This window comes from Pipra filicauda, unplaced genomic scaffold, assembly GCF_003945595.2.
Source record: "Pipra filicauda isolate LSUMZ 115617 unplaced genomic scaffold, ASM394559v2 scaffold21_size4447388_pilon, whole genome shotgun sequence".
Lineage (NCBI taxonomy): Eukaryota > Metazoa > Chordata > Aves > Passeriformes > Pipridae > Pipra > Pipra filicauda.
In genome coordinates, this window is record NW_024104332.1 from 1,906,994 (window position 1) to 1,925,865 (window position 18,872).

Sequence of the window (18,872 nt, forward strand, 5' to 3'; positions counted from 1 at the left end):
ACAACACAGTACAAACTCTGAAATGGCTCGACATTTTGGCTTTCTGCTTGAAGAATGAATTTCTTTTCTTCCCAAAAAGTAGCTCTGGGTAAAAGAGGATAGTGTAAGGGAGTGAGACCGGAGAGATGTTGCTGCAGGGCAGGGGGACTCTCCTGAAGGAATATACTGGCTGGGGTGAGAGGCCAGAACCCAGGCACCTTTGGGTCCACCCCACAGTGCTCATCTCTCACTAAACTCTCGCTAAATTACTGATTACCTTTACTCATTTTTACACTTGCCTTTAGCATTCTCTAAGAGGCACAGTATTTTTTTTCCAGTAACAATTTACATCCTAGATGGATGCAACATCACTCAGATTCTGCAGCCTTTAGCCAGCAAAAAGGGCTTTGGATCACAGTCTTCCACTCATGACTTTCCACAAAGTCACAATTTCCTCATCTCTGACCCCAGAGAGCTGCAGTCCAGACAGGAACCTTTGCTCTGCCCCAATCCAGCTGACGATATATTCTCTCATTTTTTGTCCTTGTAACCGCTGAGCCAGCAGGACCTGAAGCTCAGCCTAGCTCCAAGTATTTAAGATTCACTCAGTTGAAAGAAAACCATTTGGCTCTTTAATCAGGTGATCTCCCTGGTAAGTCAGAGAATAGAGACAAAAGCTTTCAGGCCCAGGGAATGGGATTGCACAATGGAGCCCCAATACCAAGGACAATCTCCATGAGTTGTCACAGAGCCCTCAAATTCTATGTCTGTTCCCAACATTATGGATCCTGCTGCTTTGGAAAATCCCAAACATGGCTACAGGTAACCTCATGAGTTTTCAGTTTTCAGTCCATATAGGAAAAAAGTCTGATTCAGATATCCATTTAATTTCACTCACCTCCAAATCTTTTTTGCAAGATGCTCTTAAGTCACTGACCTCCATTTTTCCAGTGACAACAGTCTTTGATTAACAACTGCAAGGAGGAATAAAATCAGAAAAGATTTAATTAAAAACACATACACCCAAGCAAACACATATTTAGCCAAGACATTTCTACTGAGTCAGATCTAGGATCAAGAAACCAATAAATGCTTTCCTCTGTCTGTACTACACTGTGTCCTTCTGCACATTACTCTGAGACATTCACCACCTCCTCTTTTATGCTTATATGTGCCCTGAACTTCACTGAACTCCACTACTTTTTCATCTCTTAAAAACAGATTATTTGATTTTATAACAGTTTTAATTTCATGAGAAAGGAATAGAAAATGAGGGTATTAATCTCCATGTTAAATGAAACCACTAATGATAGCTTCCCTTCCCTAAATTCACCTGTTACCTCTGCTTGGACTTTGCATCAGCAACCACTCCAAGGGACAGCCCAAATGTTCACCATTCTGATCAAACAATGCTCCTACTCCTGCTTATTTATTTTTTTTTAAAACAACACAGCATTCATAAGAGCTCTGGAAGCTGAAGTGGTCTCATTTGCTGCATTTTGCTGAGTAAAGCACCAATGTGTGTGAGTAGCTCAATATCTTCTGTAGTTGTAATTGCCATGGATTACCTTGCTAACAGAGAATTTTAAAAGGCCTTGCTTTTTCAAATACTCTTTCAGAGTTAAAACATCTTGCACATTACATCATAAGGTCCAGGTTCTTTTATTTTTGTTTCTTAAACGTTTATATATGCTTTGGAAAACATTTCAAGGATTGCTTTTACAACTCTTTTTGACTAAATACATTAATTAAACTAGAAAAGTAAAATATAGAACACCAGTAGAATCTTTAAGAAATTTAATCCACTTTTCTACTGCCCTTTGTAATCACAGAAGAACATTCCTGATTTTAAAGGTCTGAGAGAGTCTGTACATCAATTACAAGGGGCAACAGACTTCAGATTTTCCTTGGTCAAGGCACTGTATAAAATTAACCATAAATGCATCCTTGCTGTTGTCCTCTGCCTCAAGTTTAGATAACAGACCCCAAACCATAATCATTGCCTCTCTGAATCAAGTTAATACAGCAGAGAGTGAAAGTGCAGAGAGATAGGTCATGCCCTCAGCTGCTGTGAATTGCTGCTCCACTGAGGTCAGGCATCCTTACCAAGCTCTACAGGACCAAAATCTGGCCTGAAATCCTTTCATTTTATTAATATATAATGCTACTGTCACAGTTCTTAGAAATGCTGGTGATGGAGCAGGTCTGTGCGGTGCTGGCGGCTGTGAAAATACAGCCTTGATCCCTCACAGGAGATCTGAGTGTTGTTTGCTCGGGAGACCAAAGCACTGGGGGAAAACAGGGACTTGCTAAAAGTCCGTGGAAGCAGGGAGACGGTGGTACCAGTGGATGCTCAGGAGGCCTAGACCTGCACCCTTGTTAAGGAAGGTGAGACATCCCATCGGGGCAAGCCAAGACACTCCCAGAGTGCTGTGCAGCAAAGGTGTGATGATCCACACTCAAACTGACGTTACAGGTTCTGGCCTGGCTATGCCCTGACCTGAGCACATAACTAAACACACTGCAAATTTGGACAAAACCAAAAATAAATTATAAGAGTAGACAGAGTGTGATAAATTCTACAATAAAACCCAAACCAGTTGGTTTTTTCCCACTTCCTTTGACTGCTCTATTTAGCAGGAAACAAAAGTTTTTTAAAAGGAGGTGAATTAAACTATAGTTTGATTGCATTGAGACAGAAGGCCTCAGAGAAGGGTTTCTGGGAAAGAAGAGTTTGATTTTTAAGTTCCTGCACCACCTGCTATCAGTGACAAGAAATGAGATGTTAGTTTTATGAGCAAAATGTCAAACTCTGGTTTTTTCTCACCTAAAACACCAAAGAAAGAATAGTTACAGCATTCAGTTTGGTAGATCTAAAACCTCACGTTCGGAGGTATTTACATCATTTTGGTTCAGTTTACCAGCAAAGATACATTATTTCTGGTGTCTCTTTTCTAGGGACATTCGAGTTAAAAAAAATTAAATATTTCTTTTTCCACTGTTTCACACATCAGTCCTAACCATAAAATAGATGGATGACAACTTTATGGACCAGGCCGTAAGGGAACCGACTCAGAAAAATGTTCTCCTTGATCAGCTGTTTTTCAACAGAGTGGATCTCATGAGAGAAATGGAGATTCACGGCTGTCTTGGCCACAGCGACCACGAAATGATTGAGTTTAAAATCCCTGTTGACAGGAGGAAAAGTGCCAGCAAAACCTCAAGTCTGGACACGAGGAGAGCAGACTTCAGGCTGCCCAGGGAATTAGTAAGTAAGATGCCCTGGAAAAATGTTTTCCCATGTCCTGGGGTGCATCAGTGCTGGTCACTTTTCAAACATCACCTCCTGAGGGCACAGGAGCAGGCAATTCCCAAATGTTGGAAGTCAACCAGGTGAGGCAGAAGGCCAGCTTGGCTGAGCAGGGACCTTCTCTTGGAAATAAGAGAAGCAATAAGGAAAAAAAGGATGGTGTATGCCCAGTGGTAGCAAGGCCAAGTGACATGGGAAGAATTCAGAGATGCAGCTTGCTATTGTAGGGAGAAAATTTATGCGGCCGAAGCTCAACTGGAGTTGAAGCTGCCAGAAATATGGGGGACAATAAAAGGAGATTTTTCAAGTGTATTAATGGTAAGAGGCAGTGTAAAAATATCATCAGCTTGTTACAGGATGGGGTTGGTCACCTCACAGACAGGGGCAGAGACAAGGCAGAGGTGTTTAATGCTTTCTTTGCCTCTGTCTTCAACACGGATGATGGACCAAGGGGGCTCAGTGCCCTAAGCTGGAGGACCATGACTGTGAGAATGATCAACTCTGTCAACCCTGAAATTGTGTGGGACCTGCTGCTCCAGCTGGATGCCTACAAACCTATGGGGCCTGATGGGATTCATCCCAGAATCCTTAAAGAGCTGCTGATATCATTACACAACCTCTCTCGATGTTTTTTGAGCAGTCTTGGGAATCCAGAGAGGTCGCAGCTGACTGGAAGCTGGCTAATGTTGTCCTGATTTTCAAGAAGGGTGAGAAGGAGGACCCCAGAAACTACAAGCCTGTCAGTCTGACTTTAGTACCCAGTAAAGTTATGGAGAAGATTATTCTGGGAAGTATGGAAAAACACCTCAGACTACACTGTCATCAGTCACAGCCAGCAAGGCTTCATGAGAGGAAAGTCCTGCTTATCAAACCTGATTTCCTTCTCTGACAAGGTAACCCACCTAGCTGATCACAGGAAGCCAGCTGATGTAATCTTTTGAGGTTTCAGTAAAGCTTTCAGTAGTGACTCTCACAGGATCCTTCTGCACAAAATGTCCAGCCCAGAGCTGGATAAACACATCATGTGGTGGGTGAGCAATTGGCTCATCAGACTGGCCACCTGTCACTATGGGGTTCTGCAGGGCTCCATCTTGGGCCCTGTGCTCTTCAGCATCTCACAAATGACTTGGACGCAGGACTGGAAGGGACACTGAGCAAGTTTGCAGATGACACAAAACTGGGAGGAGCTGTTGACTCCCTTGAAGGCAGGGAGGCCCTGCAGAGAGACCTCAACAAATTAGAGGGCTGGGCAGTCACCAACCATGGGAAGTTCAAGGGAAGTGCCAGATTCTGCACCTGGGATGGGGCAATCCCAGATGTATGGACAGACTAGGGAATGAGATGCTGGAAAGCAGTGCCAAGGAGAGGGACCTGGGGGTCCTGGTCAATGGCCAGTTGGCCCTGAGTCAGCAGTGCCCTGGCAGCCAGGAGGGCCAACCATGTCCTGGGGGGCATCAGGCAAAGCATCGCCAGCCAGTCGAGGGAGGGGATTGTCCTGCTCTGCTCTGACCTGGGGCGGCCTCACCTGGAATATTGTGGCACTTCTGGGCACTGAAACATAAAAAAGATGTTGAGCCATTAGAGAGCATCCAAAGGAGGGCATCGAAGATGGTGATGGGCCTTGAGGGGAAGCCATGTGAGGAGTGACTGAGGGCACTTGGTCTGTTCAGCCTGGAGGAGACTGAGGGGAGACCTCACTGCAGTTACAACTTCCTCGTGAGGGGAAGAGGAGGGGCAGGCACTGATCTCTGCTCTGTGGTGACCAGTACAGAACCCGAGGGAATGGCCTGAAGTTGTGTCAGGGGAGGTTTAGGTTGGATATTAGGAAGAGGCTCTTCACCCAGAGGGTTGTTACGAGCTGGAACAGGCTCCCCAGGGCAGTGGTCACAGTACCAAGTCTGACAGAGTTCAAGAAGTGTTTGGATGACACTCTCAGGCACAGGGTGTGACTCTTGGGGATGGTCCTGTGCAGGGCTGAGGGTTGGACTCGGTGATCCTTGTGGATCCCTTCCAACTCAGCATATTCTCTGATTCTGTAATAACAAAAAGTGGGAAACAATGTACTCTTCTTACTTGCAGAAGCTGTGCATTGAAGTTCTCCATGTTGACACAAGCATCAAGTGGAAACATATTAATGCCAGATAATTTCTGATTTTAATATTTCTTTTCCCTTTTCTTTAACTAAATAAAATAAATAAAGGCATCAAAGCAAAGGACATACAATGACAAGATCCTGGAGAAGAAGAGTAAAAACTATCCCTCCAGCTTTTGTAGCTGCAGCTGCCAGAAAAGACACACTGGCAACATTTAAAGTGAGGGGTGAGATTCTCCCATGAATAGAGCAGTACATGCTCAGCAGAGTTCTCATCACATCTGTCCACCGCTATTCCTCCCTCGTGTGCCAGGCTACCCAGTCCAAGACCTGCTTAGCTCTTGCCAGGAGATACTGTTCCCCAAGGAATTTCCTTCAGTTGTCAGTGGCTCTCATTCAAAGGCAAGCTGTTGTCCATGAAATCTGAACAGCAGTTGCTCAATTCCCCACACATCGGTTGTGTCCGATCCAGCTTCTTAATTCACCCCCAAGTGCAGTTTCTCCAGCTGAACAAAGCAAGGTTCTGCCTGCTGGAGCTCTCGAGCACAATGCTGGGGTTCAATGTCCCCGGAAAACTTCCTGAATGTGTGAAGGAATCACTGGAACAGCTCACCAGAGACTGGAGCTGCTAAAGGAGCATGTCAGATCCAACTTGTAACATAATGCAGGGAACAATGAATATTTTCAAGCAAGCCAGAAACTTTTTTGAAAATCTTCATTCTCTAAAATACCTAAAGGTATTGACTAAGTGCATTTCATAAATCACTTCTTGGGGTCCCCGGGACACACCAGGGATGGATTATATTTGCTATTGTCATGCCCCACTCTTTTAACCTTAAGTCCTGACAATATGAAGGGTAGATAGGGATGGATAGATCAGGAAGAAGGAGCAGAGCAGATGTAAATGAACTTCCCACAAAACTCCAGCATAGTTAGATCAAGTACTTTTGTTTGTAAAGTAATGAGCATAGAAAGAGAACGTCCTACTTTTCCTGTCTTGCAAGGGCCACAGGAGAGGGAAGGGGAGCAGACTGGCATTGCTGCAGGATTCCCCATGGCTGAGGAAGAAGGCAGCAAAGGGGCCTCAAGAAAGACACAGAAGAAATTCCTAGTACAAGCAGTGACAAAATAATCTTTCACCAGTGATTGAAAGAAAAATCTCAGTTCTGAAGGACACAGAAATAGCTAGGAAAGGACAGTCTTATTAGGAGGTATAAGATATGCATATTCAATGAAAAAAATCAATAACAGGGTTACTCCATTTACCACAGCCTCGAGGCTAGAGTTACTTAAGTACACAGAATTTACCAAGATTATTTCATTGATACAGTACTTGATCAGTAATTCAATTACGATGCACAAGCTTACATCAAACAGCTCGACATTGAGAAGATCTCTTTGGCATATTTCCCAAAAGTGAGCCTTCATGCATCTTTCATATGGCCAATATAATTAAATTTGCGTGTACGTGTAGCAGAACAAGCACTTTAAGTAATAGGACATAATCCTAACAGCAGTTATTCCTTTTTTAAAAAAAAGAAAGAGAAAAAAGCGCTTCACTCCGTGACAAAAAAAAGAAAGCATGGAAGGAGAGAAGAAAAGACAGAAGTGAGAACATACCATGCACTGACAGTAATGAGGACCTGTCCAAAGGCTGCAATGGAGCATGGATATCCTTACACTGCACCAGGATAAGCTTTACTAGGCCAAGAAGCCTGTGATAACCAAACATCCTGTGTCTCCCTGTGACTCTCCCAGGCCCCTGTAGGTCTGTAAAGCTGCTCTTCCCTGAAGCGTGGCTTTGCACAGCCTCACCCTCCCCTGGTCCCAGGCATGCTCCAGCCCTGCACGTGCTTTGACATGCCTCCCCTGGACAACAGCCAAAACATGTAAAAAAGCAAAAAGGAGCTCAGAGACGCCAATTCAAGGTTCCAGTTGCCTATTCCTTTCTCAGAATGTCAGTCCAGTGTATTTCAACAGAACTGTAACTTACAATCTTAACTGAGTTAAATTCTGGCAGGAAAACTATTAAATTTCAATCTAGTTGAGGAAACAGAGATTTATTTGATACATATTCTGTTTTAGCAATGCTGCACTTAGGTGGTTAGAATTTAATGGGAATATATTCCTCCAAAGTCCTCCCATCTGGATTATATCATCTTTACTATGAGGCCTTTGTCTGCCAATCTGTACACCTGAAAGTGATTTCACTACTTTCATCCAATGAACTAAATCTTCTCTTTCCCTTTTCTTTGGGGTGTATTTGCTCTCTTTTCCCCCCCTTAAGGCAAAGGGTGAGCAGAGGGTTAATAATAATGAAAATCTGCACGTAATACTTATGACAACCTTTGGTTTTAAAGGTCACACTTGATAAAATTTATAAGGGCTAAAGTGCTCATAAATTTTACAACCTACTGCACACTTGCAAATTTATATACATAGTAAGAACCCAGTCACCCACGTAGCTGCAGCAGTTTGAGATGTACAGTCCCCGTTAAGTAGATGGCTTGTTCAATATTGCCTGTGACTATGGGAGATGTCTACAGTCATATTTGTTTCCAGATTATTACATGCAGTAATGTAGTCATGGGGCTGAAACATTACGGGCAATTTTTCCTCTGTCTTGCTTGTATGATTCTCTTCACTAAGCACAGTGAAGGAAAAAGGACTAAGCTATGAGTAAGGATTGTGGTGATCTACCATGCTGAAACATAGGAGCCACTTTCACGGGCATGCCGTGGCTGTTCTCACACTTCCCTTGCCTCCTTGTCTGAACCTCAACGGCCTGAACAGGAAAAATCAATATATACACTAGGACTTTTAAACCACGGGTTTAGTTCCAGCATCCTGCAGTAGCCTTCCCAAAACTCCTGCAAGTCAAAGAAGTTATCAGGGACAGACTAGATGCACTCTCCTTTCTGTTTTTATTTTGCAGAGGTCTTTAACAATATTAAATGCAAAATTTTAGAGTAACACTTCAGTGTATGCCATGCAATGATCTCCTCCAGGCAAGCTTATAATGGGCTGTAAGGACAACCACGAAAGGATTTGAAAGACCCAGACTCTTGATGGAGCCAGTACACACCAGCTTCTCTAGAGCAAAGCATGAGAAGTGCTGCAGAAAAAGATTCTGCAAGAAAATTTTCTTCCTTATGAAAGAACTTTATTCCTTTGCCAAATTGTTCTGTAGCCTAAACCATGAGGGCTGCCCCTCCAAAATCTCCCTGGGTTCTCGCATTTTCACTACTAAACATTTTCTTATTCATAAAAGAAAAAAAAAATATTCTCCTTATTTTGCTAGAAACTGGCTAGCCAAGATATCTGATGGCCCTGAGTTCTGCCAGGTAACACTGAGACAGCATCCCTAGTCAGCAAGTTTAAAGAACTCTATTTTTCCTTATTGATCTCCTGTATTCTCCAGGCAAAATGCTTGGTATGTCTGTGTACCACAGATATGAAGGAGGTATTGCTGGGAAGAGCAAGGATCACAAACTTCCCAAACCTCAGAACATTTATTAAGTGAAACAAGTAAGATAATACCTTCATATATCTATATTTCTCATCTGTAGAATAGGTATAATTATTCCTCAATGGGTATAAGCCTGGTAACTATTCCTAGTCTACTCTGAGTCTTGCCAGTCCATAATAAAGACCCCTAGGTGAATAATATGGGCTAGCCATGTAATATTTACATCTAGAACAATTTGAGAGAGAATTACTGTAAAATGTATCATATTCTACTGTCCCTATTAAAATCCTCCTTTCAGGGGATTTTTGTCCCTGAGATCTGAAGCACAGCAGTACTCCACTGTTATTACAGGAAGGCAATAATTAGTTCATTAGCAGGGTTCACAGAAATGACCCCAGTATCACCTTTTCTTTCTGTTTGGCACAGGCACGTTTTAAGCTGTGTGCATCTTGTTTCCTAAGAAGCCAGAGACACCGTATGATATCCAGCAGATGGAACAGTGCAGTGGTAGGGCCTGTGCCTTTCACGTTCTCAAAGTAAGACATAAATCAGTGCCCTGAACTCACAAAGTGCTGGGATCAGAATGATGGTCAGAGACAAGGGCTCCTCATTTAACTGGTGATGTGTGGGGCTGTACTGCCTTTATGTTTTCTGGTACTAGAGAGAACCAATCAAAGGCCCAAGAGTTTGCTGGGTCCAGTGGGCCAGAGCACTGGCCCAGTCTCCAGAGCACTGCGAGGAGGAGAAGACGACCTGCAGACATTTATTCCTTTCGCATATGTCCTGTCTGTGCAGGAGCAGGGCAGGCTCTCTCTCCTGTGGTAGGTTTGTGTGCAGCCCAGTACCAAGGCACTGCAGGCTCAGCTGCAAAACACATGCATAGCAAACTATGCTGGATCCCACTGTGCTGTAGAGTGAAAGTAAACCAAAATCTTCCAAAATCACTGGTGATCTCAGACCATATCTGTTCCTGTATTTCTCACCAGACATCCCTTAGAAGAAAGTGACTTCAGAAAGCACAAGCACCCAGAAGTGGCAAATCAGACATTTGAGCACATCTCTCCACAGACATGTGAAGTGGAGGCAACCCAACATCACTGATCATGAAAGCATAAGAAGATCCAGTATATGGTCAGGCCAAAGATTTGCTCCCATTACCCTTCCTTCAGGAGAGGCCACAAAAATCTCAAGCTAGGAAATAATAAATAACCCAGTCACCCTACCCTCCACCCTTCAGCAAACAGTTTCTTCAGCCTGTAGCTTCACATTACAGAGATCCTGCTGACACAGCCAGATGAAAGAGCCTGTCCTCTCCATCCATATCCACCATGTCGCACTGTTGTGCAGCAAGACTGTCCTATAGTGTTCATAAAACTGTGCCATAAACAGGCAGGAAAAAATATCTCTTCAGAAGGATGTAAAGAGCCAAGAAAAAGTAAGATGCGTTGTTCGTATTTTTGGTTTTTGATGTGGTATCATATGTGTTTGTGACAGCAAACCTGAGCTCATTGCAGTAGGGGTGATGAAAATGGAGTGGGAACCAGCAGGAATTCTCCAGGTTGATATGGTCCTTGCATGCTCTGAATGACGCAATTAAAGCCCTATTTTTTCTTCAGAAAGTGAAATCTGTGCCATGGTAGGAGGGGCCTGACCACAACCACATAAATGAGAGGACAACAGTCTATGGCAGTGATAACTGTACCTGCCAAACTTACACCACAGCAACAAAATACTGCCCCTGCTTTTACTAGCTGGTTGTAATGCAAGTGATGCCACCCAATAAAAAGTCCCAGATATGGGAGCTCATAGCTCACGTCCTGGTCAATGTTATCTTGAGTCCATCACAATGGCAGCATACCTTTCAAGGAAATTGACCCCATCACTTGTAAAAAGAAAGGAAAGCCTCCCTCCTGATGTATTTTTAAAGGGTTTAAGACACTGTGTCTCAGATTTAAATCAAAATGTCTAGATGATACTTAATTTCAGGCTCCCTCTGTGAGCTCCTCACCTCCCTCCCAGGGAGCAGCTGCTCCACATGGATTTGCAGCACAATGTTGAACTTTTTGTTGTACTCCAGCTTACACCTAGCTGAAAAGGGTCACAGCACAGGAAAGCTTTGCTCAGCAGCCCTCCCAGCAGGGCCATGATGAAGGACACGCTCCCAAGCTGACAGGGCTAAGCTCCCTCCTCTCCAAGAGCACATACCCAGTTCTCTCATGAATGGGGCATCCCTGCTCTTTATCACACCTCCCAGCTTGAGGACTCTCATGCACCAGCACCCAGGGAAGTGCCCCTTCTGCACAAATAACAAATAACTACTCAACTGTTCATTGTTAACAAGCCGAAAACAAAGACTTACAGAACTCGAGCTGTCCTGGGGCCTACATATTTTAACTGCTGGGCCCTGCATCTCTGCCTAATGTGTCACACTGGGACTCAGGACCTCATTGTAGCCTGGAACAAAACAAGGAAAAGTCTACTGAGTCCCATCCCCAGCGGAGGGAATGTGCTGAAATCAGCCTTTGACAATGGGCTGCAGAGAGAAAGCCATTCCAACCACAAGATAGCCACCCAGCTGCACTGCTTGCTGACCTTTCCAGGTAAGCCAGGTACTACAATTTGTACTGTTAGCCATGTAGCATTTGAACATATGCTTCCCACGCTGCACTGAACCCCACTGTGCTCTATAATCACTCCATTTGCAGGAGTGCAAACCTCAGCTAGTGCACAGTTTGCGCATTAAGCTCAGAGTCGTTGGTGTGACAGTATCTGTCTCTACGACTGTTAACTGAGCGGTCAGATTCCCAGAGATGTGAATATGCTCCAAGCAAAGCCTTAAAGCAAGGATAGGCTGCTCTATATGATGCTCAGCAAAGCACGCAGTCTTATATTAATGTCCTTCCCAGCTACCACCCATTTAGCAGTTGCTCCTTTGCTGCAGGAGCACAAAGAGGGAGTCAACTTATTTCCTGCAAGGTACACACAGGCTATTGCAGCTTAGTGGCTGTGAGGTCACTCACTCAGCACCACAGCCACATCTGGAGGCCAAGGACGGGGACAGCAGCCTTAGGACTTTATAATTCCAGCTTTTGCCAAGCATTAACTGCTTCTACGATAAGCGAGAAGCAGGTAAGATGGGGCAGTAATTCAGTGAGAGTCCCATAAGTCAAGCTAGCAGGCAGCATGATCACACTGTGGTTGTGCTTACTGTCCAAGACAAGGGAGCCAGGCAAAAAAAGCAACCACAGCTCAAAAGGCAATTTCCTTCTATTTAAAAATAAATACAGAAGACTAATTTAAGTTCTTAAATTAACAGGTTTTCTCCTCAGGATTGGATCCAATATCACATGGTTTGTTTGCAGATATCTAAACTAACGATCCTTCAAAAACCAGCTTCCTGGGGCATCATATTGCAATGCAGAGCAGTGCCTGGGAAGCCACCCTGCCCGCCACAGCTGGGCCTCTGCTGAGCCCACCACCACATAAGCAGTCCCACATGCACCCAGATTTGCATAAAAGGAGTAGTTATCAGCAATTAGGCTTGCAAAGGCAAAATTCTTCAAGGCCGCTTTACAACTAATGACAGATGTAGTATTCCCAAGTTTAAGCTATAATTTATTCTTATCCTGGGCAGAAACATAAGGAAAACACATTGTGCATTTTGCAAAGCCTCTCATTTAGGCATCTGAAAAATAATAAAAAGGGGGAAGGAGGGAAGGTGAACAGGGACTAAAAGAAAGAATAAACTGCAGGCACAGAGCCAGAATTTAATATTCAGCAATGGTGACAAATATCCAAACTGATTTGCTCCTGAACAAGTCAACTTTTACCTGTTACTCACACCAGAGGATTCCAGCACCCCATATTTCCCAGCTGTACTGTTCCTTCAGGGTTTAATCACAGGTAACAATCACAGTGTGCAGACTAACACAGCTGCATTACAAATTAGCAGATCAAACCTGACCAGCCTGAGAGGGAAGTGAAGAAGGGATTGTAGCAAAGGGTAAACCCATTACCATCTAGGACATGAAGCATCACTCTCTTCTCATGCTTCCTCCGCCTCTGCCATAAACCCAGCACTAGAGGCTGAAAAGCCACCACAGTCTGCAGGATGATCCTGTGGCTCTGGGTGCCAGGACATCCTGGACCTGGTGAAAGTCCCTCACACCTTGCCTGCAATTCCAGTTCTCCTCAATGCAATTCCAGCTCTCCTCAATACCACTCCAGCTCAGTATGCAAAGCTTGTGGCAGAAAAGGTGAGTGAACTGTGCCAGAAATTTCTGCAGCAGCTGTTGCGTGTTGCATGTAATCATAGGATAATTCAGGCTGGAAGTGACCTCAGGAGGTCTCTAGCCCAACCCCTGCTCAAACAGGGTCAGCAACAATTTATTACGAGGTTGCTCAGAGCTTTAGGATCCATAACACCAGGTCAGCATCACCATGCTGCATTATTTCCAGAAAGTAATTATCTCTCTCTTTCCTCACAAGAGGAAACAAAGCTGGGATGAGGAGTTTTCTCTCATCGTCTCTCTTTAGAGAAATGGAGACCCTTGTTGGCTGCCCAGGGAGTCACAGCCTGAGATCAAAAATCCTCTGAGGCAAAGTCCTCCTCCTGCTCCACAGAGCAGTTCCTAGATTAAAATTTGCATTTTCCTTCTTTCAGGAAGGTTTCCAGCTGCAGAAGTGGTGTGGCCACTGCTCAATTCAACCAGCTGATCTGGAACAACCAGCCCACCAGAAGTAAACCATGTGCATGTGGCAGGAATTATCCTAATTCCACTCATACAACTGCAGGCATGCAGCACTTAGGACCCATTCTGACAAACATGTCAGAAAGTTCAGTTCAGTGTTAACAAGGAAATCAATAATGAACAGAAGCAAGAAGACAGCAAATCTGGACAACTTTCTGATGTCTTTGAAATGTAGCCAAGTCAGGACACATTTCTGGGGAATCAGAAACCATTCTGGTCTGATGATACACAGTGGTAATGGAGAGGGGTTTATTGGTTTCTGCAGGCTTTGGACATCTGTAATTCAAAATCCACTGCATATTTCAAATAATTTTTCTATTTGATAGAGCATAAAAGGAACCCATCTGCATGTGACATGCTGTTCTGTTGCTGGGAGAGACTTTTTCCCAGTCTCAGATGTTGTAAAAAGGCACTTCAGCACCATAGATGCTTTCCTGAAAGCTGATTCCAGTGTAACTCTGTGCACGAGCTCCAAATCATGGTAAATATCATTATTAATACTGCAACATCATGTGCTCAAAGGTCACAGAACACCAGCACTAAAGCCTAATGTTCCTGGCACCCTATCCACTCTGCATTTGAACAGGACAGGTCCCCTCTCAGCCCTGTGCAAACACAAGGAGGATGCACAAATGTAAACTCACTGGGTAATGAAAGTGTCCCCTAGGGCAGACAGTTCCAGCAAACACTGACACAGCACTGTGGTCCTGGGCCAGGGAGCCACAGAGAGTCACTCAGTGGGAGTGAATCCTGCACCCATCAGTCACTGCTAGTGGATAGAAAGGAATGGCACATGCTCCAAGATTTTCAACTCTGTGGAGGTTTTTCACTGCTAAACTCAGCGGGTCTCTCCATCATGTACAAACTTCATTCCTCAAACACCTTGTCAAGCCTATTCTAAGTTGGCACAGCCACACGCTAAATGTGGCCAAAGCCACGTGCTAAATGCAACAGTCACCACTGCTCAAACTGCTCAGGAAAAGGTTTTTAGTATGTACAGACCAAAGCAGCATTCTCCAGGCCTTGTTTTCAAAAACAGGTGAACAAGCTTGGGTAATATAATAGCAATTTTACAATACCAGCCCTGCAGCTGTGTTTGTAGAGAAAATCAACCTCAGCAATTAAAGTCTGACAAAATGATCAGCAACTAAAAACAGCCTTGCAATTTCCTGGAAACCATGGTAAAGAAAGCACTACCTGACATATCTATTGTAATTCACATGCAGATGTTCACGGTTTTCTTCACACCCTAGATAAATACCAAAGATATTTTTGCTCTCAGGTTTTGTTACGTCTCACCTATCTGTGGCTGTCACATTTTGCAATGAAAACAAGACAACAGTTCCCTTACAGGTAAGATACTATGAAGTTTAGTACACATAACATGTAAATTCAATTTTCCCTGACACAAGGAGCAGTTGTGTACCTGACAAATTATCCTTATATCTTGATGTCAAAAAAGAACAGGAGCTAAGAAGGGGGCAAGTACCTCTCCACATAGGCAGCAGTGTAGCCTGGGATGGTGAAAGTGCCAGGGCATATGTTGAGAAGTTGCTGTGGAGCAAGGAGGAGGATCCCTGCCTGCTGCCCTAAGCAAGAGCCTAATCTTTCCTCTCCTCCTTGCAAGATTTTTTCTTGCTGCCTTTCTCTTGACCCTTCATAAAAAGCAGGAGACAAGTCTTTAATGAATTTCCTGCAGGCCTGATCCTCTTTTGCATGGTCAAGCCCTGCACAGGATCAAAGATGTTTAGTTTGCCTCTGCAAGTGGGAAGCAGGAGTCCTGGGAATCAGCTGTGGGACAAAGAGGTCACTTCTGATGGGGAGATTTCTCCAGAGAGATAACTCTGCACCCTCCTTTCATAGCACAATCAGATCCCACTTGAATAAATTTTCTTTTTCCCTGCTCTCTATTTTTTCCTCATATATTTTCCTCATATTTTTTCCCAGCTAGGTGCTGGCAGCAGACACTGGTAACTGGAAACAGGCACATCTAACAAGGCCCTCAGAGCCACATGTCCTCCTCCTGTGTTTATACCACCTGCAGTTTTCCCACTAAGCCTGTCTATTCAAATTTCACCTCCCTTTCCATCCGGTATTATCAGGGCTCATTTATGTTAAGACAGTTAACACCTCATTAAATTATATGGAGGCACAGCTATTTGCTAGGAGGAGAAACAAAACTTATGATTTGAAAATACATGGTTACTTACACATGCATGACTTCACACACACAGTACACGAAGTGTATGTAGATGGTAGATTCATGGTTTGCTATATTGTGAGACTACTGAGAGCTGCTTTAAGCAATGAGCAGGTAAGTCTTTTAAGTCACTGCTTGCAAGACTGTGTCCAATGCAGGCCACGGGACATGAACCATTTCTGTGTCTGTGAGACCTACAAGATATGTGTGGCTCTGCTTTCTAGCTTCATACAATCTAAGAGAGTCTTTGTCCTTCAGAAAGAGGAGACAGTCAAGGGATTATGAATAATAATGGAAAAGGGATAAAAGTGAAAGAAGCAGCAAAGGATTATGTGCTTTCAGTGGAAATTTGGAGAGAGATGAATAGTGCCTGAGACACAACAAACATCTTCCAGCAGATGCAGAAGAAGGTGACCAAATTTTGGTCCAGTAAAACACAGTTACTGAGGTTGAGAGAAGCCATTCAGACGAGCTGTGTTTCTCGTATCCATTTGCAACTCTGTCTTAAAGTAAAAAACGTATGATGAGTTACACATTGCAATATCATAATCTGCCTAATTGCACATTCTGGACCATTAAGGAGGAGGCAGCTGACTAGAGAACTACCATAAAGATAGGAAAGTTGGATTACTCTTGGTGTTAGAAAACCGGTCAACTGCAAAACGTGACTGATGATTTGGGGGGATATATCAGACTAACTGCTAATCCCTTGTACTGCAATTATTTGGGACACTGAAAAAAAATGAAATTTCATTCCCAAAAGAGAGGTTTCATCACCCATTACCAATTAAGGAAATAGCTCATTTAAACCTTCAGGAGTCCAACAAATTGTTTCATCAAAACTTCTGATGCTGCCAAAACACAGGATAAACACCAGGAAAAACCACCCTGCAACTCGCTTCTCACAGGGCTATTGCAGTTCCTCTCAAAGGGGGTGGGAAAAGCCCTGTTTTGTATGTTAAACACTACAGCAAAAAATACTTGTCCGTGATGGGAAAAAATGAAGCCAGCTCAGACTGGCACGGTTTCAAAACCCTCCCAATCGCACATCGACAAATTCTCACACCAAATTCCACTCTGAGGCCAGGAACCAGGCTGAGATATACCCTCACTATGTGCCAGTTTGACCACAGCAGAATAGTTCACTCTATCCCCACTGTACATGTTCAGAAACAATTAAAATTACTTCTTTCCTGGAAAAGAGATTTATAGATTTACTCTATAGATTCATTTTTTTTAGGTTCATTTTTTTTAACTTCTGCCAAGATTCTGGATCTTTTGCCAAGCCTGTGTTACACTGTTAATACAGACTTTGCTTACTGATTTTGGTACAAGTAAGAAGGAATGAACCTGTGATTCCAAGCTCCAGATACCAAGTTGCTGGACTGCTGCACTTTATATTACTGGAATCTAATATCTGTCACCTTTTCCAAACAACAGTTACTATAGAAAGCTACTTTTTGTGTCCTGTAAAGTATCTAACACATTATATTTGTCATTTTCAAAAAGGAAAACAAAACAAAAAACAGCCTCAATGAAACAGGGATTTTCCTGTTACATCCTACCTTCTCCCATGTAAACAGATCCTCATGGTGGTTTATAGTGACCAGTGCTAGAGACATAATGTGGATTTTCTTATCAAATGAGGATGTCACCCCAGCTGTGCAGGTGCCCTAAGCACTTCTACACCAGGAACTGGATTTGAACCTCTCGGATAATCATCCCAGGGTGGTTTCCCAGCTGAGAGCAGGGCAGCCAAGCTCCCTCCTTACCCATGAACCAGCAGCCCAGGATGCAGAGTGTGCTCCATCCTGCTGGGCCCCACTGTGCCCTGATACCTTGGAGCCAGGGAATATGTTCACTGTGACACGTGCACTTGTACCGAGGCAACTCAATCTATAGCTGAAGGTAACAAATTTAGCTGAGGTGTGCTGAGCTCTCTGGTGCTGGCTAAGTCCCAGTCTGAACACAGGTTTCTGCATATGACGTGCAGTTGGTGGACAAGTCCGGTGCTGGACATGAATGTGACTGAAAGGGTTAATTTACCACACAAGGGGTTTCAGAATACACCTTGTTCTTTAAAAAACTATATGTAGTTGGTATGTACCCACCTGACCAAAAGCATTGCTGTGTGGATCCCAACTAAAGCTGGGATAAGGGCTGCATGCCCTAGAGTGGAGTGACAGACCGTATCTTCAAAACAGGCTATGAATTTGGAAAGATTTACACAAATCCGTGTTCCTATTTTTCTACAGGAGGAAACTCCTGCCCAAAGAACCCTCACTGTGAGAATGCATGCCTGACAATACCAATAACCTTTGATGTCACATGTTAACGTTCCTGTGTAAGTTATGAGGCAGCTTCCAAATTTCATACTTAATCCTGGCGTCTGCTGCTGCTGAACAATTCAGCCTTCTGTTAACAGCTGTCTGTGCTCCAGTCAATGAATGTGGCTTATATTTGCCACAGCAAAGCCATTATGTATAGCCCAGCGTGCCTTCATGACAGTCTCTTCACATTCCTTTTGATAAACAGTTGCAAGTAGAGCACAGAGAGGAGAGGTGATCAGTGCTTGAACACACATCCCAGTACACTGGGAACCACATCTAGCAGGATGGGGGTCTTCAGGCTGCAAGTTTCCCAGTAAAATCTTCCGAACTCTGACTTCACATCAGGTGTTTTGGCGGTGCAGGAAAATGCTGACTGTCCCTCTCCCACTCAAGCATGTGCACAGTCCAACAGGCAAACGTCATCTGGGAAATGACCATCACCTGGGATGTGGCTCAAAAGACCAACTGAGCTACACTGGCATTTTCCCTTCCACCTCACCCGACCACACTTTGGAAAAGTGAGAAGGCTGAGGAGAAACTCATCTGTCCCCAGCATTTTTGAATCTGCTGGTATTTCTCAGAACCAATCATACATATGATAAACAATCATATGGGGCACAAGATGCACATCAAAATAAGCAATTTTAAATAAAAAGTATGCCAAATATGTGCTCCTTTACTTTAATCTTCAGTAACTGGCACTTATAGAGCACAGATGAGAGTTCAAGGGCAGTAAGGACA

The 18,872-nt window shown here is 43.8% G+C and overlaps 1 protein-coding gene across 1 annotated transcript in view; it reads right to left on the reverse strand.

The window, feature by feature from the left end:
- LOC113995499 overlaps positions 1-5,392 on the reverse strand; it is a 64,836-nt gene extending 59,444 nt beyond the window's left edge. The window contains exons 1-4 of the mRNA XM_039381324.1: positions 5,363-5,392; positions 4,815-4,840; positions 3,001-3,167; positions 878-902 (exon numbers count right to left, since the gene is read on the reverse strand). Coding sequence (XP_039237258.1) covers positions 878-902; positions 3,001-3,167; positions 4,815-4,840; positions 5,363-5,392 — 248 coding nt within the window. The remainder of the gene's footprint in view (positions 1-877; positions 903-3,000; positions 3,168-4,814; positions 4,841-5,362) is intronic.
- Positions 5,393-18,872: the final 13,480 nt, after the last annotated feature.